Raw genomic sequence first — 13,388 nt, 5'->3', positions numbered from 1 at the left:
TCTAGTGAAAAATCAAGACAAACCGTGCACTAGAAGATTTTTTATTCGATTTTTTGAAAATCTAGTCTTGGATCACACTGCGGTAGATCATACATGTTGGATAATTTGGCTCATAACTTCACTTCTAGTGCATGGATTTGTGTGATTTTTGCTTTAAAAGTTTTTTTGGAGTGTTCTTAAACTCTATTGAAAAAATCCAGAAAATTCATCAACCAGAAGATTTTTTATTCAATTTTTTGAAGAACAAGTCTAGGATCACAGTGGTAAAAATCATAAATTTTTGGGTAACTCGGTTCATAACTTTATTTCTAGTTCACGGATTTGTTTGATTTTTATTTTAAAAGATTCTTTGGAGTATTCTTAAGCTTCTACTGAAAGAATCAAGGAAATCCATTTACTATAAACAAATTTATTCAATTATTTGATAATCAAGTTTTCAATTGCTAAGGTGGTAATGGAAAAGTTTCAGGTAACTCAATCCATAACTTCACTTCTAATGATCAGATTTGCTTCATTTTTATTTCATAAGTATCTTTGAGAAGTCCTTCAGCTTCCATTAAAAGAACTAAGCAAATTCATGCAATTAAGCCGATTTTATTCACATTTTTGAAAAACTGAAAAAGACAATCTCATTTACCCTTAAAACTACTTAACACAATATCGTCACTTATATTCAGCAAAACACAAACTGGCATTAGTACCCCCGAACCCAAAAGCGTTCTTCAACGCGATCCTCCTCCTTCTCTTCCTCGCCTCCCACCTCTGACTCCTCACAGGCACAAAATTAATCCCCGCATCCTCACTCTCCTCCAAGTTCAAGGTGGGCGGCAAAACGCCCTCCTCTATCGCCTTAACGGTAAACGCCGCCTCCAAGTTCCCCGCCGCCCCCAACAAATGCCCGTGCGCCCCTTTCGTCGAAGACACCGCCACCCCTTCCGTTTTATTATCGAACAACTTCTTGATCGCTTTCACTTCTATGGCGTCTCCCATGGGGGTCGAGGTAGCATGGGCGTTCACGTAACTCACCTCGGATACGTCAAGCTGAGCATCCTTAACTGCCCTCTCCATGGCCAAGAAGGCTCCTAGGCCATCCGGACTGGGGGCGGTTAAGTGTGAGGCATCCCCCGACAAACCATAACCTAAAACCTCTGCATAGATTTTACTGTTGTGCTTTAGGGCACTGTCCAACTCCTGTAGGACCAGAATGGCTGTGCCCTCGCCCATTACGAAACCATCCCGTTGCTTGTCAAAGGGTCTGGATGATTTTGTGGGGTCCTCGTTGAAGTTTGTACATAGAGCCCTTAGTCGACAAAAGGCTGCTATCGATAGTGGGGATATGCAGGCCTCGGTGCCACCGCAAACCATAATATCCGCACATCCGTCCCGGATGAACCTGAAGGAGTCCCCGATGGCGTGAGCTCCAGTGGCGCAAGCAGTGGAAACTGAATGGTTTGGGCCCTTAAAGCCGTATTTTATGCTTATTTGACCACCGGCTAGGTTAGGTAAGATTCTCGGGACGAAAAAGGGGCTGACGTGGTGATAGCCCTTCTTTAAGGCTTCGTACGTGGAGCAGACGTCTTGCAAGTCCACCATGCCCATACCGATGGCCACCCCTGTTTTAAATTTCACTTCGTCACTTAATTCGAGTAGGTTCGAGTCGGTCAGGGCTTCGTTGGCGGCCAGAAGGGCGTAAGCGGTGGCCGGGGCCATAGATTTTAATTGACTCTTGGTGAAATGCTTAGAGAGATCGAACTTTTGGCCGTTTTCTTTTACAAACGCCGCAACTTTACAGGGTAGAGTCTCGTATTCTGGTCCGGTCAGTTTGGTGATTCCGCAGCGGCTCTCAATTAAGTTTTTCCAGGATTCTTTTAGGGTACTGCCCAGGGGGCATAAGACCCCGATCCCAGTCACTACCACTCTTCTGCGTTGCATTATATTTAATTTTATTTGTTGTTATTACATCCATTGGTTAAAGGTAAACAGGAACATAACCTCTTTTTGTTGCGGTTTTGACATGTATCACTTTGGTTTGTAAAATTGTACTAGATTCAGTATTACGAGGATTGTACTAGAATAGTAAATAGAAATCTTATGCGTGGCTAGAGATTTTGCCTGTGGACACGCAGTATAATTTTTAATGCTTTTTCGATGATTCTAGTTTTAACCGGAATTCATGAATACACTTCACTAGGTTCATCACTCTGACAACGCATAAATTGGCTTTAGTACAATTTTTCTTTAATATAACTTTAAAAATTGTACTAAGATCAACAGCCCTGCGAGTGACAGTTTGTCATAAGCATCAAATGACATCTGTCACAAAAAAAGTAAGGTTACAACCCAACTGTTTTGTTTACATATTTAAAATATTAAATTTATTACTGAATAATTGTTAAAATATTTAAATACTAATAAACTCCTTAGCATAATTGGTGTGGTTAATTATGTGTGGTCCCAGTAAGTATTTCTTACGTTATGAGCAAACCTAAGAGGGTAAGGGTTCGGGAGAAAAGGTAAGCAAGATTAATTAAATCAAAAGTACAAAAGTTCTATTTATTAATTATTTTTCACAGCAAAACCTGCCAATATGAAAAGGACAGAAGAAACCGGATAAACGAGCATTTCAATAAACTGTGGGAAATCCTACCGGTGTATGATGCCTCCAAACCCTTATCCAAGATAGAAATATTAACGGAAGCAGTAAATACTATCAAGGATTTAACTGAAAAAGTGGAAAAACTGCTTCTGAAACCGTGCGAAGGGAAATCGGCGGATGTCCCCAATGACGTCCTAAAAAAGCTCCAAGACAGAGTAAAAAAATTATTATTGAGGAATGAACAGTTGGCGGGTTTATTGAAAAATGCCGGAATCAAAGTGCCCGCGGAGTGTGGGGCCGTTAAGAAGGTCAAAAAGGCGCCTAAGTACGCGAACAACATTTCACCGGAGCAAGCAAAAGAGTTTCAAAAGGAACTGGAGAGTATGTGGTAGAAACACGTTAGGTGGGGTAAGTTTATTCGATTTTTTTTTTAGAAGAGAATCAAGGAAAACGCAAGAAAGCCCCAAAAACCCCCAAAAAGAGACCGAATCAGAAGGGTAAAAGTGCAAAAACAACCTTTTTACCTCCGCAGAATTGTTTGGTGTTAGTGTCGCAACCAAGCATAAATAACTCATGCATTTTATTAGCAAATCCTGCAGCAGCTAGAGGAAATCAAACAGGTACAACCTTTATTTGCTTAAACTCAAGTTATATGTGCCTCTGATATTTCAGTTTTAACAAACTCTTTACTGGTGAAAACCCCCATAGCCTCCACCTCCGTTAAACCCTCCATATTTCCCACATTACTTGTGGCCAACGGCCCTGTAATGCCCCTAATACCCACTCCCAAACCTTTTATAGTTGTTTCGACTACAAGCAGTAAAACCCCTATAAAGAATAGCAAAAAAACCTTGAGACCATTAAAAAAAAAACCAATCACCCTTACCACACACATGAACAAAGTGCCTATACCTGCGTTATCTTCGGTGTACAGTTGTGTCAAAAGTAAAAAAGTGAAAGTGAGTGATAAGAAGAAAAGTGATAAAAACAACAGTGCAAAAGTGGTCGAAGAAAAACATGAAACTACTCGAAGAGATGTAACAAAAAATAAAGAAGTGGTAGAGGAGCCAGTGAAGGAACCGAGCAACGTAGTGACAACAGAAGCAAAGGAAGTGAATTTTGAGGAGCAGTACTCCTCGACCTGCCTCAAGCAAGCCCCAAAAAGTTCCTTTGAACTCGACATGAATTTACCAGCGACAGAATTGTCCAATGACATCTTTGCTTCGCTGCAGGGCTGTCATAACCCGGAGTCCACGTCACCTACGGCCGCTTTTCTGTTGGCATTCCCATTGGTTTCCTCTGGAGTCAAGGTCACTGATGTCATAGGAGAAGAAAACACTGAGAGCCACCCGGAAACGCCCAATTTACTGCAAATTGGCACCATGGACGGCTTGACTAAACCTACGCAGAGTTACGTGGATAATCTGACCCCCAATTTGTTGAATTTCGATAGTTTTTCCTTTTTTAAGGATTATAATAATGTGAAAGTGAACTCTTCAAAGTATGATTTGCCTAAGGCCCCATTAAGTCAGGAGTTCTATAAGCCGCCCGAGACTAACTTTCAGAAAACCACCAATCAGTTTGTGTCAAACATGTACTACCCTCCGGTGTACACTAGCGCCACTAGTAACAGTTACAGTGCGAACTATATGGATAACAGTAAAAGCTACAGTGACTGTTTGCAAAAAGAGAAGTCAAAGAAGAGCTCTACTTCCACCCAAATTAAGCCTGTAAACTGGATGACCACGCCCAGCACCACAACTTATAAGCCGGATTACTTCATACCCCCTTACACCAAAGAGACAAACTTCAACCAAAACTCTTCTTACTTCAACTCGTCTTACAGTGAAGTACCTTTGCCCAACTACAATTTGTATCAGCAAAGGCCAGAGGAGCGGGAGGAGAGGGATCAGTTTTCTTGGACAAACACATATGTCCCGGCTACTTTGCCCACTTTGGTGGGCGACCTAGCCCTCAATAACCCCCCGTACATCGAGAAAAATGTCACTTGCAAGCGGAAAAGTTGCGACAATAACAGCTCTGAAGGGCCCAACCCCTCGACTTTCCTCTCCGTAAGCCAATTGGTCGATAAGTATCAAGAAAATGCCCCAAAGGTCGCCCCCGCGAGACGTAACCCCACTAAAGCGAAAAAGGGCAAAAGTTCCACTCCTGAAAAATCAAACTATAACATCTCGGTGGCCTCCAACTTATTCGATAAGAAACAAGTGAAGAACCTGGCGAGCAGTTACTCTGCGGAGGCTCTCATTGGCAACCAAGAGAATCATAACAAACGTTCAAATTTTCAGAACAATAATATGATGCCCTATTACCCTCCACCTCCTCCTCCTCCTCATATAGAGGAGGGAACTAACTACTTTCAGACAAGCAACTTCATGCCAAACTCCACATCTTACATACAACAGACCAACAACTTGTATCCGGACCCAGTGCTGTCCACTAATTCAGACAATTTATTATTTCAAAAACCCGCGAAGAAGATGAAGAAACTTCGTGATCCTGCGATGCTTCCCTCGTTCGATTTGCATTTTCTTTCTACCCCTGCTGCGGTTAACTCTCCAATTTTACCCGACGATTTCCATACCGGTTACCTGCCTCCCACCACTTTGTACTCCTGTAAGAATCCCTTGTATCCCAAGAGGGAGGAGGCTACCGGGGGGCCTACTGGCGGCACCTCCTTGACTAATTTCAATTTGAGCACCATTTTTCCGGAAATTAACAAGGTAAGTCTTCAATGGCTTTTAACAAGGGTTTTACTGAGATATGTGCAATTTTAAGATTTGATTGCACTGAATGTCAAAGATTTAAACCTCACAAACTTCTTCAAGGAACAATAGAGGATAAAAATAAAATAATAGAAAGCAAAGAAGAAATAATTGCCCTACTACAACAAAAAATAGAAAGTCTTGAATCCAGTAAAAGTGAAGCTCATGTATTAAATTCCTTACAATACAGTGATATCCTTAAAAAGCCATTAAATCATCAAAAACAAACAAATATTCCTAGCCTTATTATTAGGCCAAAAAAACACCAGAACATTGAAAAAATAAAGGAAGACTTGAGAAAGAAGATAAATCCTGCCGAATTAAAGATTAGTGTAAATAGTATAAAAAGTACAAAAAACGGCTATATTCTAGTTAAATGCCAGGGAAAAAATGATATAGATATACTTAAAAAGGAAGCAGAAGAAAAATTGAATGGCTACAACATAGAGGTGACAAAACTAAGAAATCCCCGCTTCAAGATAATTGACTATAAAATAAATGATAAAGACGATTTAAATAGTGAATTTGTAGAGGCCAGAATCCGGGAACAAAATCATTTTATTGAAGCAATGGACCACCTAGAAATAACTTTCTTTAAACTCAATAAAAAAAAAGATTCTTATACTATCTACGGAAATTGTTCAGCCAAATTATTTCATAAGTTAATTGCAGTAAAGAAACTATATATAGGATGGCAGCGTTACCCAGTATTTGAAGATATAAGTGTACCCAGATGTTTTAAATGCCAAGGATTTTTTCACAAAAATACGGAATGTCTGAATGAGGTCTTTTGTGAGTATTGTTCGGAGAAACACGCAGTTAAGGAGTGCCCAAAAAACCAAAAAAAATGCATCAATTGTATTCATGCAAACGCAAAGTTTAATTTGGAGCACAATATAAATCATGCCGCAAACGACAAAACTTGTCCGTCTTTTGAACATCAAATCACGCTTTTGAAAAACAAAATTGACTATGATGGAAGTTATGGCAAATAATAGGCAAGAGGTAGAAGTGCTACAAGAACTGGACGTTTTAGATAATGCGGATCAACAAAGTACGGACTGTGATTATGTAAGCAAAAAAATTAACATAGGTTCCAAACTATTAAATATCATTCATTTTAACATAAGAAGTTTAAAAAAAAAACTTTGATCAAATGATAGTTTTTCTACAAACATATAATTTAATATCCTGCGACATTATTGTTTTGGGTGAAACATGGCAATTGGTTGGTAATGAATTTAATATAGAGGGCTTTAAAATGTATTATAATGGGGGAGACTGTAACCAGAATGATGGAGTGGTTGTTTATATAAAAAATAATTTAAACATAAACAAAGTAGAAAATATAAAACTAATTAGGTCGGGAATTACTTTGATTAGGATAACTTTAGCTATAACTGATATACAATATGGCATAACGTGTATATATAGACCTCCCTCGACGGTAGTATCGTCTTTTCTCGATGACCTGGAGAATTATTTATTACGTGAATGTAATCAGCAAACAGAAATACTTCTGGGAGATATAAACATAAATACTCTATCTGAAAATTCAGCTGATACAAATAACTACCTAGCTCTCTTGATGTCTTACGGATTCTACTCCCTTATAACTGGTCCTACACGGGTCACATTAACATCAAGGACCTGTATTGACCACATTTTCCTTAAAAAAAAATTTTTGGAAAACAAAAATAAACATCTTTCTTTTATTTTGGAAACTGACGTTACCGATCACTATCCTGTGTTGCTTAATTTTGCTAGAGACGAGGTTCGGGCCGGTAATGTTTCCAATAATATAAAAATTAAAACTATAAAAATATTAAACAATGAGAAGGCAAAAGATTTACTTATAAAACAAAATTGGGAAAACACTATCTTAAATATTAATGATGTCGAAATTGCAACCAACATTTTTTATAATGTTGTCGAACATATTATACAAAGCTGTGAAGAGACAAAAATATTAAAACAAAAAATAATTAAAAAAATAAAACCTTGGATAACTGCTGCTATTATATGTTCAATAAAAAATAGGGACAAAATGAAAAGAAAATTGAATAAAAATTATAGTTTGGAAAAAGAACAACAATATAAAACATACAGAAACTCATTGGGTAAAATAATAAATAAATGTAAAAATGACTATTACAAAACAAAAATTGAGGAATCTAAGAATAATATGAGCAAAATGTATAAGGTTATAAATGAGGTTACAAATCAAATTACTACTAAAGGAAATGACATAATAAAAATAAAAAATAATAACAAAGAATTTTCAAATAACAAAGACATGGCAAACTTTTGTAATCAGTATTTTATAAATGTAGGAGTAAATATGCAAAACCAAATAAAAAAACCAAAAAAACAATTCAAAATTAATCATAACAGTGTATCTTCAATGTTTCTAAAACCAACTAATAGGAATGAAATAATTAAACATATTTTTTCGTTAAAAAACAATTCAGCACCTGGGATAGATACTATTAGCTCAAAATTTATAAAAAAATTTCATATTTACCTTATTGAACCATTGGTTCACATTATCAACCTAATATTTAAAACAGGAACAGTACCTACTCAATTTAAAGTATCAATAATCACTCCAATATATAAATCAGGTGATAAATGTGAAATAGGTAACTATCGTCCTATAAGTGTGATCAATAATTTTTCCAAGCTCTTCGAGAAATGTTTGAAAGATAGACTTATTGACTATTTACAAAAAAATAACATATTAACACAAAATCAGTTTGGTTTCATTGGGGGGCTCAGCGCATCCGATGCTGTCTGCGAATTAACAAAGCGAGTGAATCAGGCTTTTGATGGTGATAGAAAGTGTTTGGCAGTGTTTCTGGACCTAGCAAGGGCCTTTGACACTGTACCGCATGAGCTTTTGCTAGATACTTTAAGATCTTATGGTATTAGAGGTCCAGTGTCAAGGGTCTTTGAAAGTTACTTGGGGGACAGAAAACAGTCTTTAAAAATAAATAATGAGATTAGTGAACCATCTTATATAAAAATTGGAATTCCACAAGGAACAGTTATTGGACCTATACTCTTTATAACTTATATTAACGCTCTTACCAATCTTAAAATTCATGACGGGTCACTGATATCATATGCAGATGACACGGTTGCGGTGTTTCACGGAATTTCTTGGGGAGACACAAAAAAAACTGCAGAACTTGGTCTAGCAACAGTCAAGAACTGGCTGGATTCTTTTAAATTAAGTCTCAATAGTCAAAAAACAAACTATATTGCATTTTCTATAACAGCTGCTAATCGCCCCAGCTTTCAACAAATTAAACTTGAATTAACTGATATCAAGGAAGTTTCATTTACTAAATATCTGGGTATCATTGTGGATAAACATTTAAAATGGGACCAACACATTCTAAAATTAACACAAAACATCCGTAAACTTATTTATCGATTTCATATTTTGAGAAATATCTTAAATGAAAAACTACTAATTTTAATTTATAAATCCTTGGTTGAGTCCTTGTTAAGGTATGGGGTGATTGTCTGGGGAGGTCTATACAAGAATTGTTTAAAACAACTTAATGTAGTACAAAACTTTATTTTAAAAGTTATATACAAAAAACAAAAAAGATTTCCTACACAACAATTATATTCTGAAGAAATTTTTAATATACGCTCAATTTACATATTGTCAACATGCATTTATACACATAAATCAGAAAAAATTAAGAATTATGTTAGTCATTCCTACACAACCCGAAATAATATAAACAGACACCTAAAAATACCAAACATAAAAAAAACTATAGGGCAACGATTTTTAGGATACTTGTCCCCGAAATTTTATAACATCTTACCAAACAGCTTAAAAAATATAAATAATATTAAAAACTTTAGTAAGGTCTGTAGAAAATTTATTTATTCAAATATAGATAAATTTAATTTTTTTAAATAGTTTTGGGAAGGGAAATTTTATTGGAGAATTTTGGTTTAGTTGTAGATTATGGTTAGTTATATTTTATATTATTACTAAAATTTTGTGATTTCTCAACATACACAAACAGATGTTACAACATCTAGGTGTATGTTAAAAACAATGACTGTTAACTATTATTATTGAATATAATTAAGTTAAAAATTGTTATAATATAAATAAAATGATTAATAAATTTGAATTTGAATTTGAATTTAGGGGTCCTCAGACTTGAACTTGTTCCCACAGAACAGTAAGAAAAATTACCCTCAACCCCCTTCGGGATCTAAGACGTTTTCTGTGGCCTCTCAACTTCAGGTAATTTCAAAGAAGCACAGCGGAGTCTAATTAATTAATTTATGTAATTTTTAGGTTCCCTACAGTAACAAACCAATTTTTTGAAAAAGTGTGTGTCTGTGTAAATATACTTGGCTGTGTATTGTAAAATATAACAAATAGTTTTATACTACATGAGTTTTATTTGATAGAAATGGAAAACAGGCAGAGACAACCAACTTTGTTGGTTGTCTCTGAAACAGGATAATGCTGTCAATGTGAAACTTGGACTTACTATAAAATGATTAAGTAGCTAAGGCCAGGCATTAAAGTGCGACTTATCAAACTAGAAATATTCTGAAAATAAGACTGTAGCCTTATTAAACTATACACCTTTTCTCCAAAAGACCAAAAAAGAAGCGTCATAGTCCAACATAGACTTAACCTATAGCCCCACAAAAAAAAAATGCGACCTGTCAAAGTGGAAATAACCTCAAAAATAAACGATAGTGTCTCCAGTTCAGTACCTTTTTGTTTACTCAGATATCTATGTTTACTAAATTATCTTTAAAACCCTGGAAAACAATGTTTTCCTAAATAATGTCTTCATTTTCCACCTTTCCCAATCACGGATACGACATAAAATTCTCCCCATTTCAGGCCGATATCCTAACTGTTGCGACTAGTGAAAATTTCGGATTTTCCGGTGCTGGAGCCCTATTGGTCCTAAAAGTGGACCCAGCCGGTGGCAGTCAACTTTTAACAGAGAAAAAGTGGCGTAGCAACTTATTTTGCGCCACCTGGTGCACTTCGGATCGAATCTTAACCGGTTCCGTCGACGGTTCGGTGCAAATTTGGTCCTTAAATGATCCCGAATGTTCGGAAAGTTTTATTGCTCACCAAGGGGAAATATCGAGTGTAGAGTGTGTGAGAAACGCAGTCTTAACCGCTAGCTGGGACCAAACTCTAAAACTTTATGACTTGACCACAAAAACTTGTGTAAATCAGTTCCGAGGACATCAAGATATCATTTATAGAGCCAAATTGTGCGATAATGGTATCATCTCGGTTTCAGCTGATAAAACATTGAAACTATGGAGCTCTAGGGCTCCACACTGTCTTGCTTCAATACAAGTGCATGATTCCGAAGTGCTGTGTTGCGACTGGAACCAGAATGATCCCAATTTAATAGCAACTAGTGGCAGCGATAGTCTGATACGAGTGTGGGACCTAAGACACCTTAGGCAACCAGCGTTTCAACTCAAAGGGGGTAATCAGGCAGTAAAAAATGTGAAGTTTTCTCCCCATTTTTTGTATATCTTGGGGTCGAGCTCCTTTGATGGCAGCACCAGCGTTTGGGACATCAGACGTGGGGCTCCTTTAGAAGTGTTCCGGAAACATTCAGGGTTTGTTTATGGGTTGGACTGGAGTGAATTCGAGTTAGGGTTGTTATGTGATTGTGCATGGGATTCTTTTGTGCAAGTCTTTTGGTCTAATGCAGTTAAAACGCTTAGAAATAAAATTTAAAGGCGGCCAAATAAAATGTAAATTATTTTTTTTCAACTCTATAAATTTTATATCAAAATAAATATGTACACAAGGAATTTGTCATGAAATCAAAACACTTCTTCCATTAAGCCCCTTGGGGCCCCCAATGCCCCCTTCAGGCAACTTATACTTGATCTCCTGCAGCTTCCTGTCGGGTGAAAACTCCAAGAGTTGCTGATTGCTATTGGCCAGATCCTCTAAAGCCCATATGGCAACATTCTTAGCCTTTCCATGTCTGCCAATAACAAAAAATCCATTATCGAGTGTATCCACTGCCCCAGAGATGACACACCAATGAGCCTTGTGCCCTCCGTGAATCCCCGGTGAGTTGTCTTTATCGGTATCATAAGGTACCAGCATAAAACCCCCTTTCAGTAAAAACTCTTTTATGAAATAATCATCCAGTTGTCCAGTATGGATTGCAACCGAGTTGTACTTTAGGTGTGTTTTTGCCAAATTGTACATATAGTCAACACTAAACAGCTCCCCATTATATGTGAACTGAGATTGCAGAGCTGTTTCTAACAAAGTGTGCACAAGCTGCTCGGTGGGCTCCCCCATGACCATTGCCAAGGCCACTAGGCCGCACTGGGGTCCATTTTGTAAGTAAGGTCTCAAAGGCCTGTAGCTGAACCTTATGGGCTTCTGGAGCTCCTGTAGATCAAATAAGGTGCAGATTTTGTGGAGTTCCGGATAGGGTTCCGCCCAGGTGAAACTCATGCTCGATTCTCCGGATTAGTTTCATGATTTTGTTTACTTTGGGTTTTGTTAGGTTATGTATTGGTTTTAGCTGCATAAGCTAACTTTCAAGAAATGGGGCCTTTACTACGAGGGCTGTACAGTAGGTTGACACGTCTGCCTTAGCCACTAAGACTGTAGAGTATGCTTTTTTTAAGTTTGACATTAATAGATCTCGTTTTTTCATTGGACTTACACCTGGGCTGTAGTTAGCTCTATTCTCATGGAAGTTTGACAGAAACTTTTTTGGTCTTAGCTACCGAGGCTATAGATTGGATTTTCTCTTAAATTTGATACTTATTTGTATGTATTTTTTTGGAAATTACCCCCTGCTTTAACACAATTTTAATAAATTGCATGGTCATAGCCACCGAGACTGTAAGTGTGTAAGTTAATTAATTTTGAGGTTAGTTCAAGTTTGACATTGACAGGTTATGTTTTGATCTTTGCTACCCGGGCTGTAGTTTGATTCGTTTTCAGGTTAATTTGACGTTGACAAGTCGCGAAACCGAACACGCCATTTTTGAGCTAGGAATAGTACTGTAGCTGTACACAGTTTTTATGTTCTAACAACTGTTAGGAGTTAAATACTCTTCTTATTAATTAACTATAAGTATGAAAAGAGCTATATAACTTATTAACGTAAAGTAGCATCTGCGAGCGTAATGCGGATGATCTCAGCCGGGTTCCAAGGCCACCGGATTCATTGATAACGCGTCGTTTGTTTGTTTGTTTGTGTTTACATAACAATGCGCATTGCCGATATACACCTTTTTACGCCCAAGTTAAACTTAATCCAGGTTATAACCGGAAAATAATAAAAGAAAATTCAAAAAAAAAAGAATAAAACAAACGAGCGTTGTGCGCTTTTGTGTTCTGCGGTTCTTGCTCTCCCCCGAAAAATTTCAGGGTCTGTCGGCGGAGTAACGGCGCAGGAGCGGCCCGCATCCTTTTGTCGCCGTTCGCAGTCAGTTTTTGCGACGTTGACGCGTTGCCGTTCGGTTTTCTCTTATTATAACAAATAAAATATTTCTAAATAATTGTAGAAAAATGTGGCAATTTCTTTCGCAGGAGTTTGAGGTTATGTGTTCAGTTAGCCGCTTGTCATAAATGTCAAATTGGACAAATGACAAGGGATGATAAGACATTTGTCAAATACTGAATATAAAATTCTTATAATATAATAAAATTGAATTACATACATTGATATAATATTAAAAAAGCGTGTGAATTTGAGGTTATGTTGTATAAAAGATTTGTTGCATAAAACAGGCAACACTGTGGTTCAAATGAAATGTCACTGTCATGGACTGTCAATGTCATCACTGTCACATTGATTGACATTGACAGACAATAATGAGACTTCGGTCAAATATTAAAAATAAAACTCCTATTATATAAACGTGAATTATAGCGGTATAGATTTAAAGGACGCGTATGAATTAATGATTGTTATATATTAGATGTGTTGCTTAAAACTGGCAAT

The 13,388-nt window shown here is 37.0% G+C and overlaps 4 protein-coding genes across 4 annotated transcripts; 2 read left to right on the top strand and 2 right to left on the bottom strand.

Moving 5' to 3' along the window:
* Positions 1-574: 574 nt before the first annotated feature.
* LOC126746075 (3-oxoacyl-[acyl-carrier-protein] synthase, mitochondrial) lies at positions 575-2,144 on the bottom strand. The gene has a single exon (XM_050454175.1). It carries the CDS (start codon positions 1,930-1,932, stop codon positions 664-666), a length of 1,269 nt encoding a protein of 422 aa, XP_050310132.1. The 5' UTR covers positions 1,933-2,144; the 3' UTR covers positions 575-663.
* A 174-nt stretch (positions 2,145-2,318) lies between these two features.
* LOC126746072 (uncharacterized) lies at positions 2,319-9,806 on the top strand. Its single transcript, XM_050454172.1, has 6 exons — positions 2,319-2,513; positions 2,574-2,977; positions 3,031-3,216; positions 3,269-5,337; positions 9,560-9,658; positions 9,713-9,806. Exons 1-6 carry the CDS (start codon positions 2,476-2,478, stop codon positions 9,740-9,742), a joined length of 2,826 nt encoding a protein of 941 aa, XP_050310129.1. The 5' UTR covers positions 2,319-2,475; the 3' UTR covers positions 9,743-9,806.
* A 295-nt stretch (positions 9,807-10,101) lies between these two features.
* Positions 10,102-11,220, top strand: LOC126746076 (peroxisomal targeting signal 2 receptor). The gene has a single exon (XM_050454176.1). It carries the CDS (start codon positions 10,217-10,219, stop codon positions 11,141-11,143), a length of 927 nt encoding a protein of 308 aa, XP_050310133.1. The 5' UTR covers positions 10,102-10,216; the 3' UTR covers positions 11,144-11,220.
* On the bottom strand, positions 11,153-12,421 carry LOC126746077 (UPF0692 protein CG33108). Its single transcript, XM_050454177.1, has one exon. It carries the CDS (start codon positions 11,882-11,884, stop codon positions 11,225-11,227), a length of 660 nt encoding a protein of 219 aa, XP_050310134.1. The 5' UTR covers positions 11,885-12,421; the 3' UTR covers positions 11,153-11,224.
* Between the last annotated feature and the right edge of the window lie 967 nt (positions 12,422-13,388).

The sequence above is a fragment of the Anthonomus grandis genome, chromosome 17 (genome assembly GCF_022605725.1).
Source record: "Anthonomus grandis grandis chromosome 17, icAntGran1.3, whole genome shotgun sequence".
NCBI classification, from domain to species: domain Eukaryota; kingdom Metazoa; phylum Arthropoda; class Insecta; order Coleoptera; family Curculionidae; genus Anthonomus; species Anthonomus grandis.
Note: the sequence above shows the minus strand (reverse complement) of the source record. Positions and strands in the feature narration are given on the sequence as shown.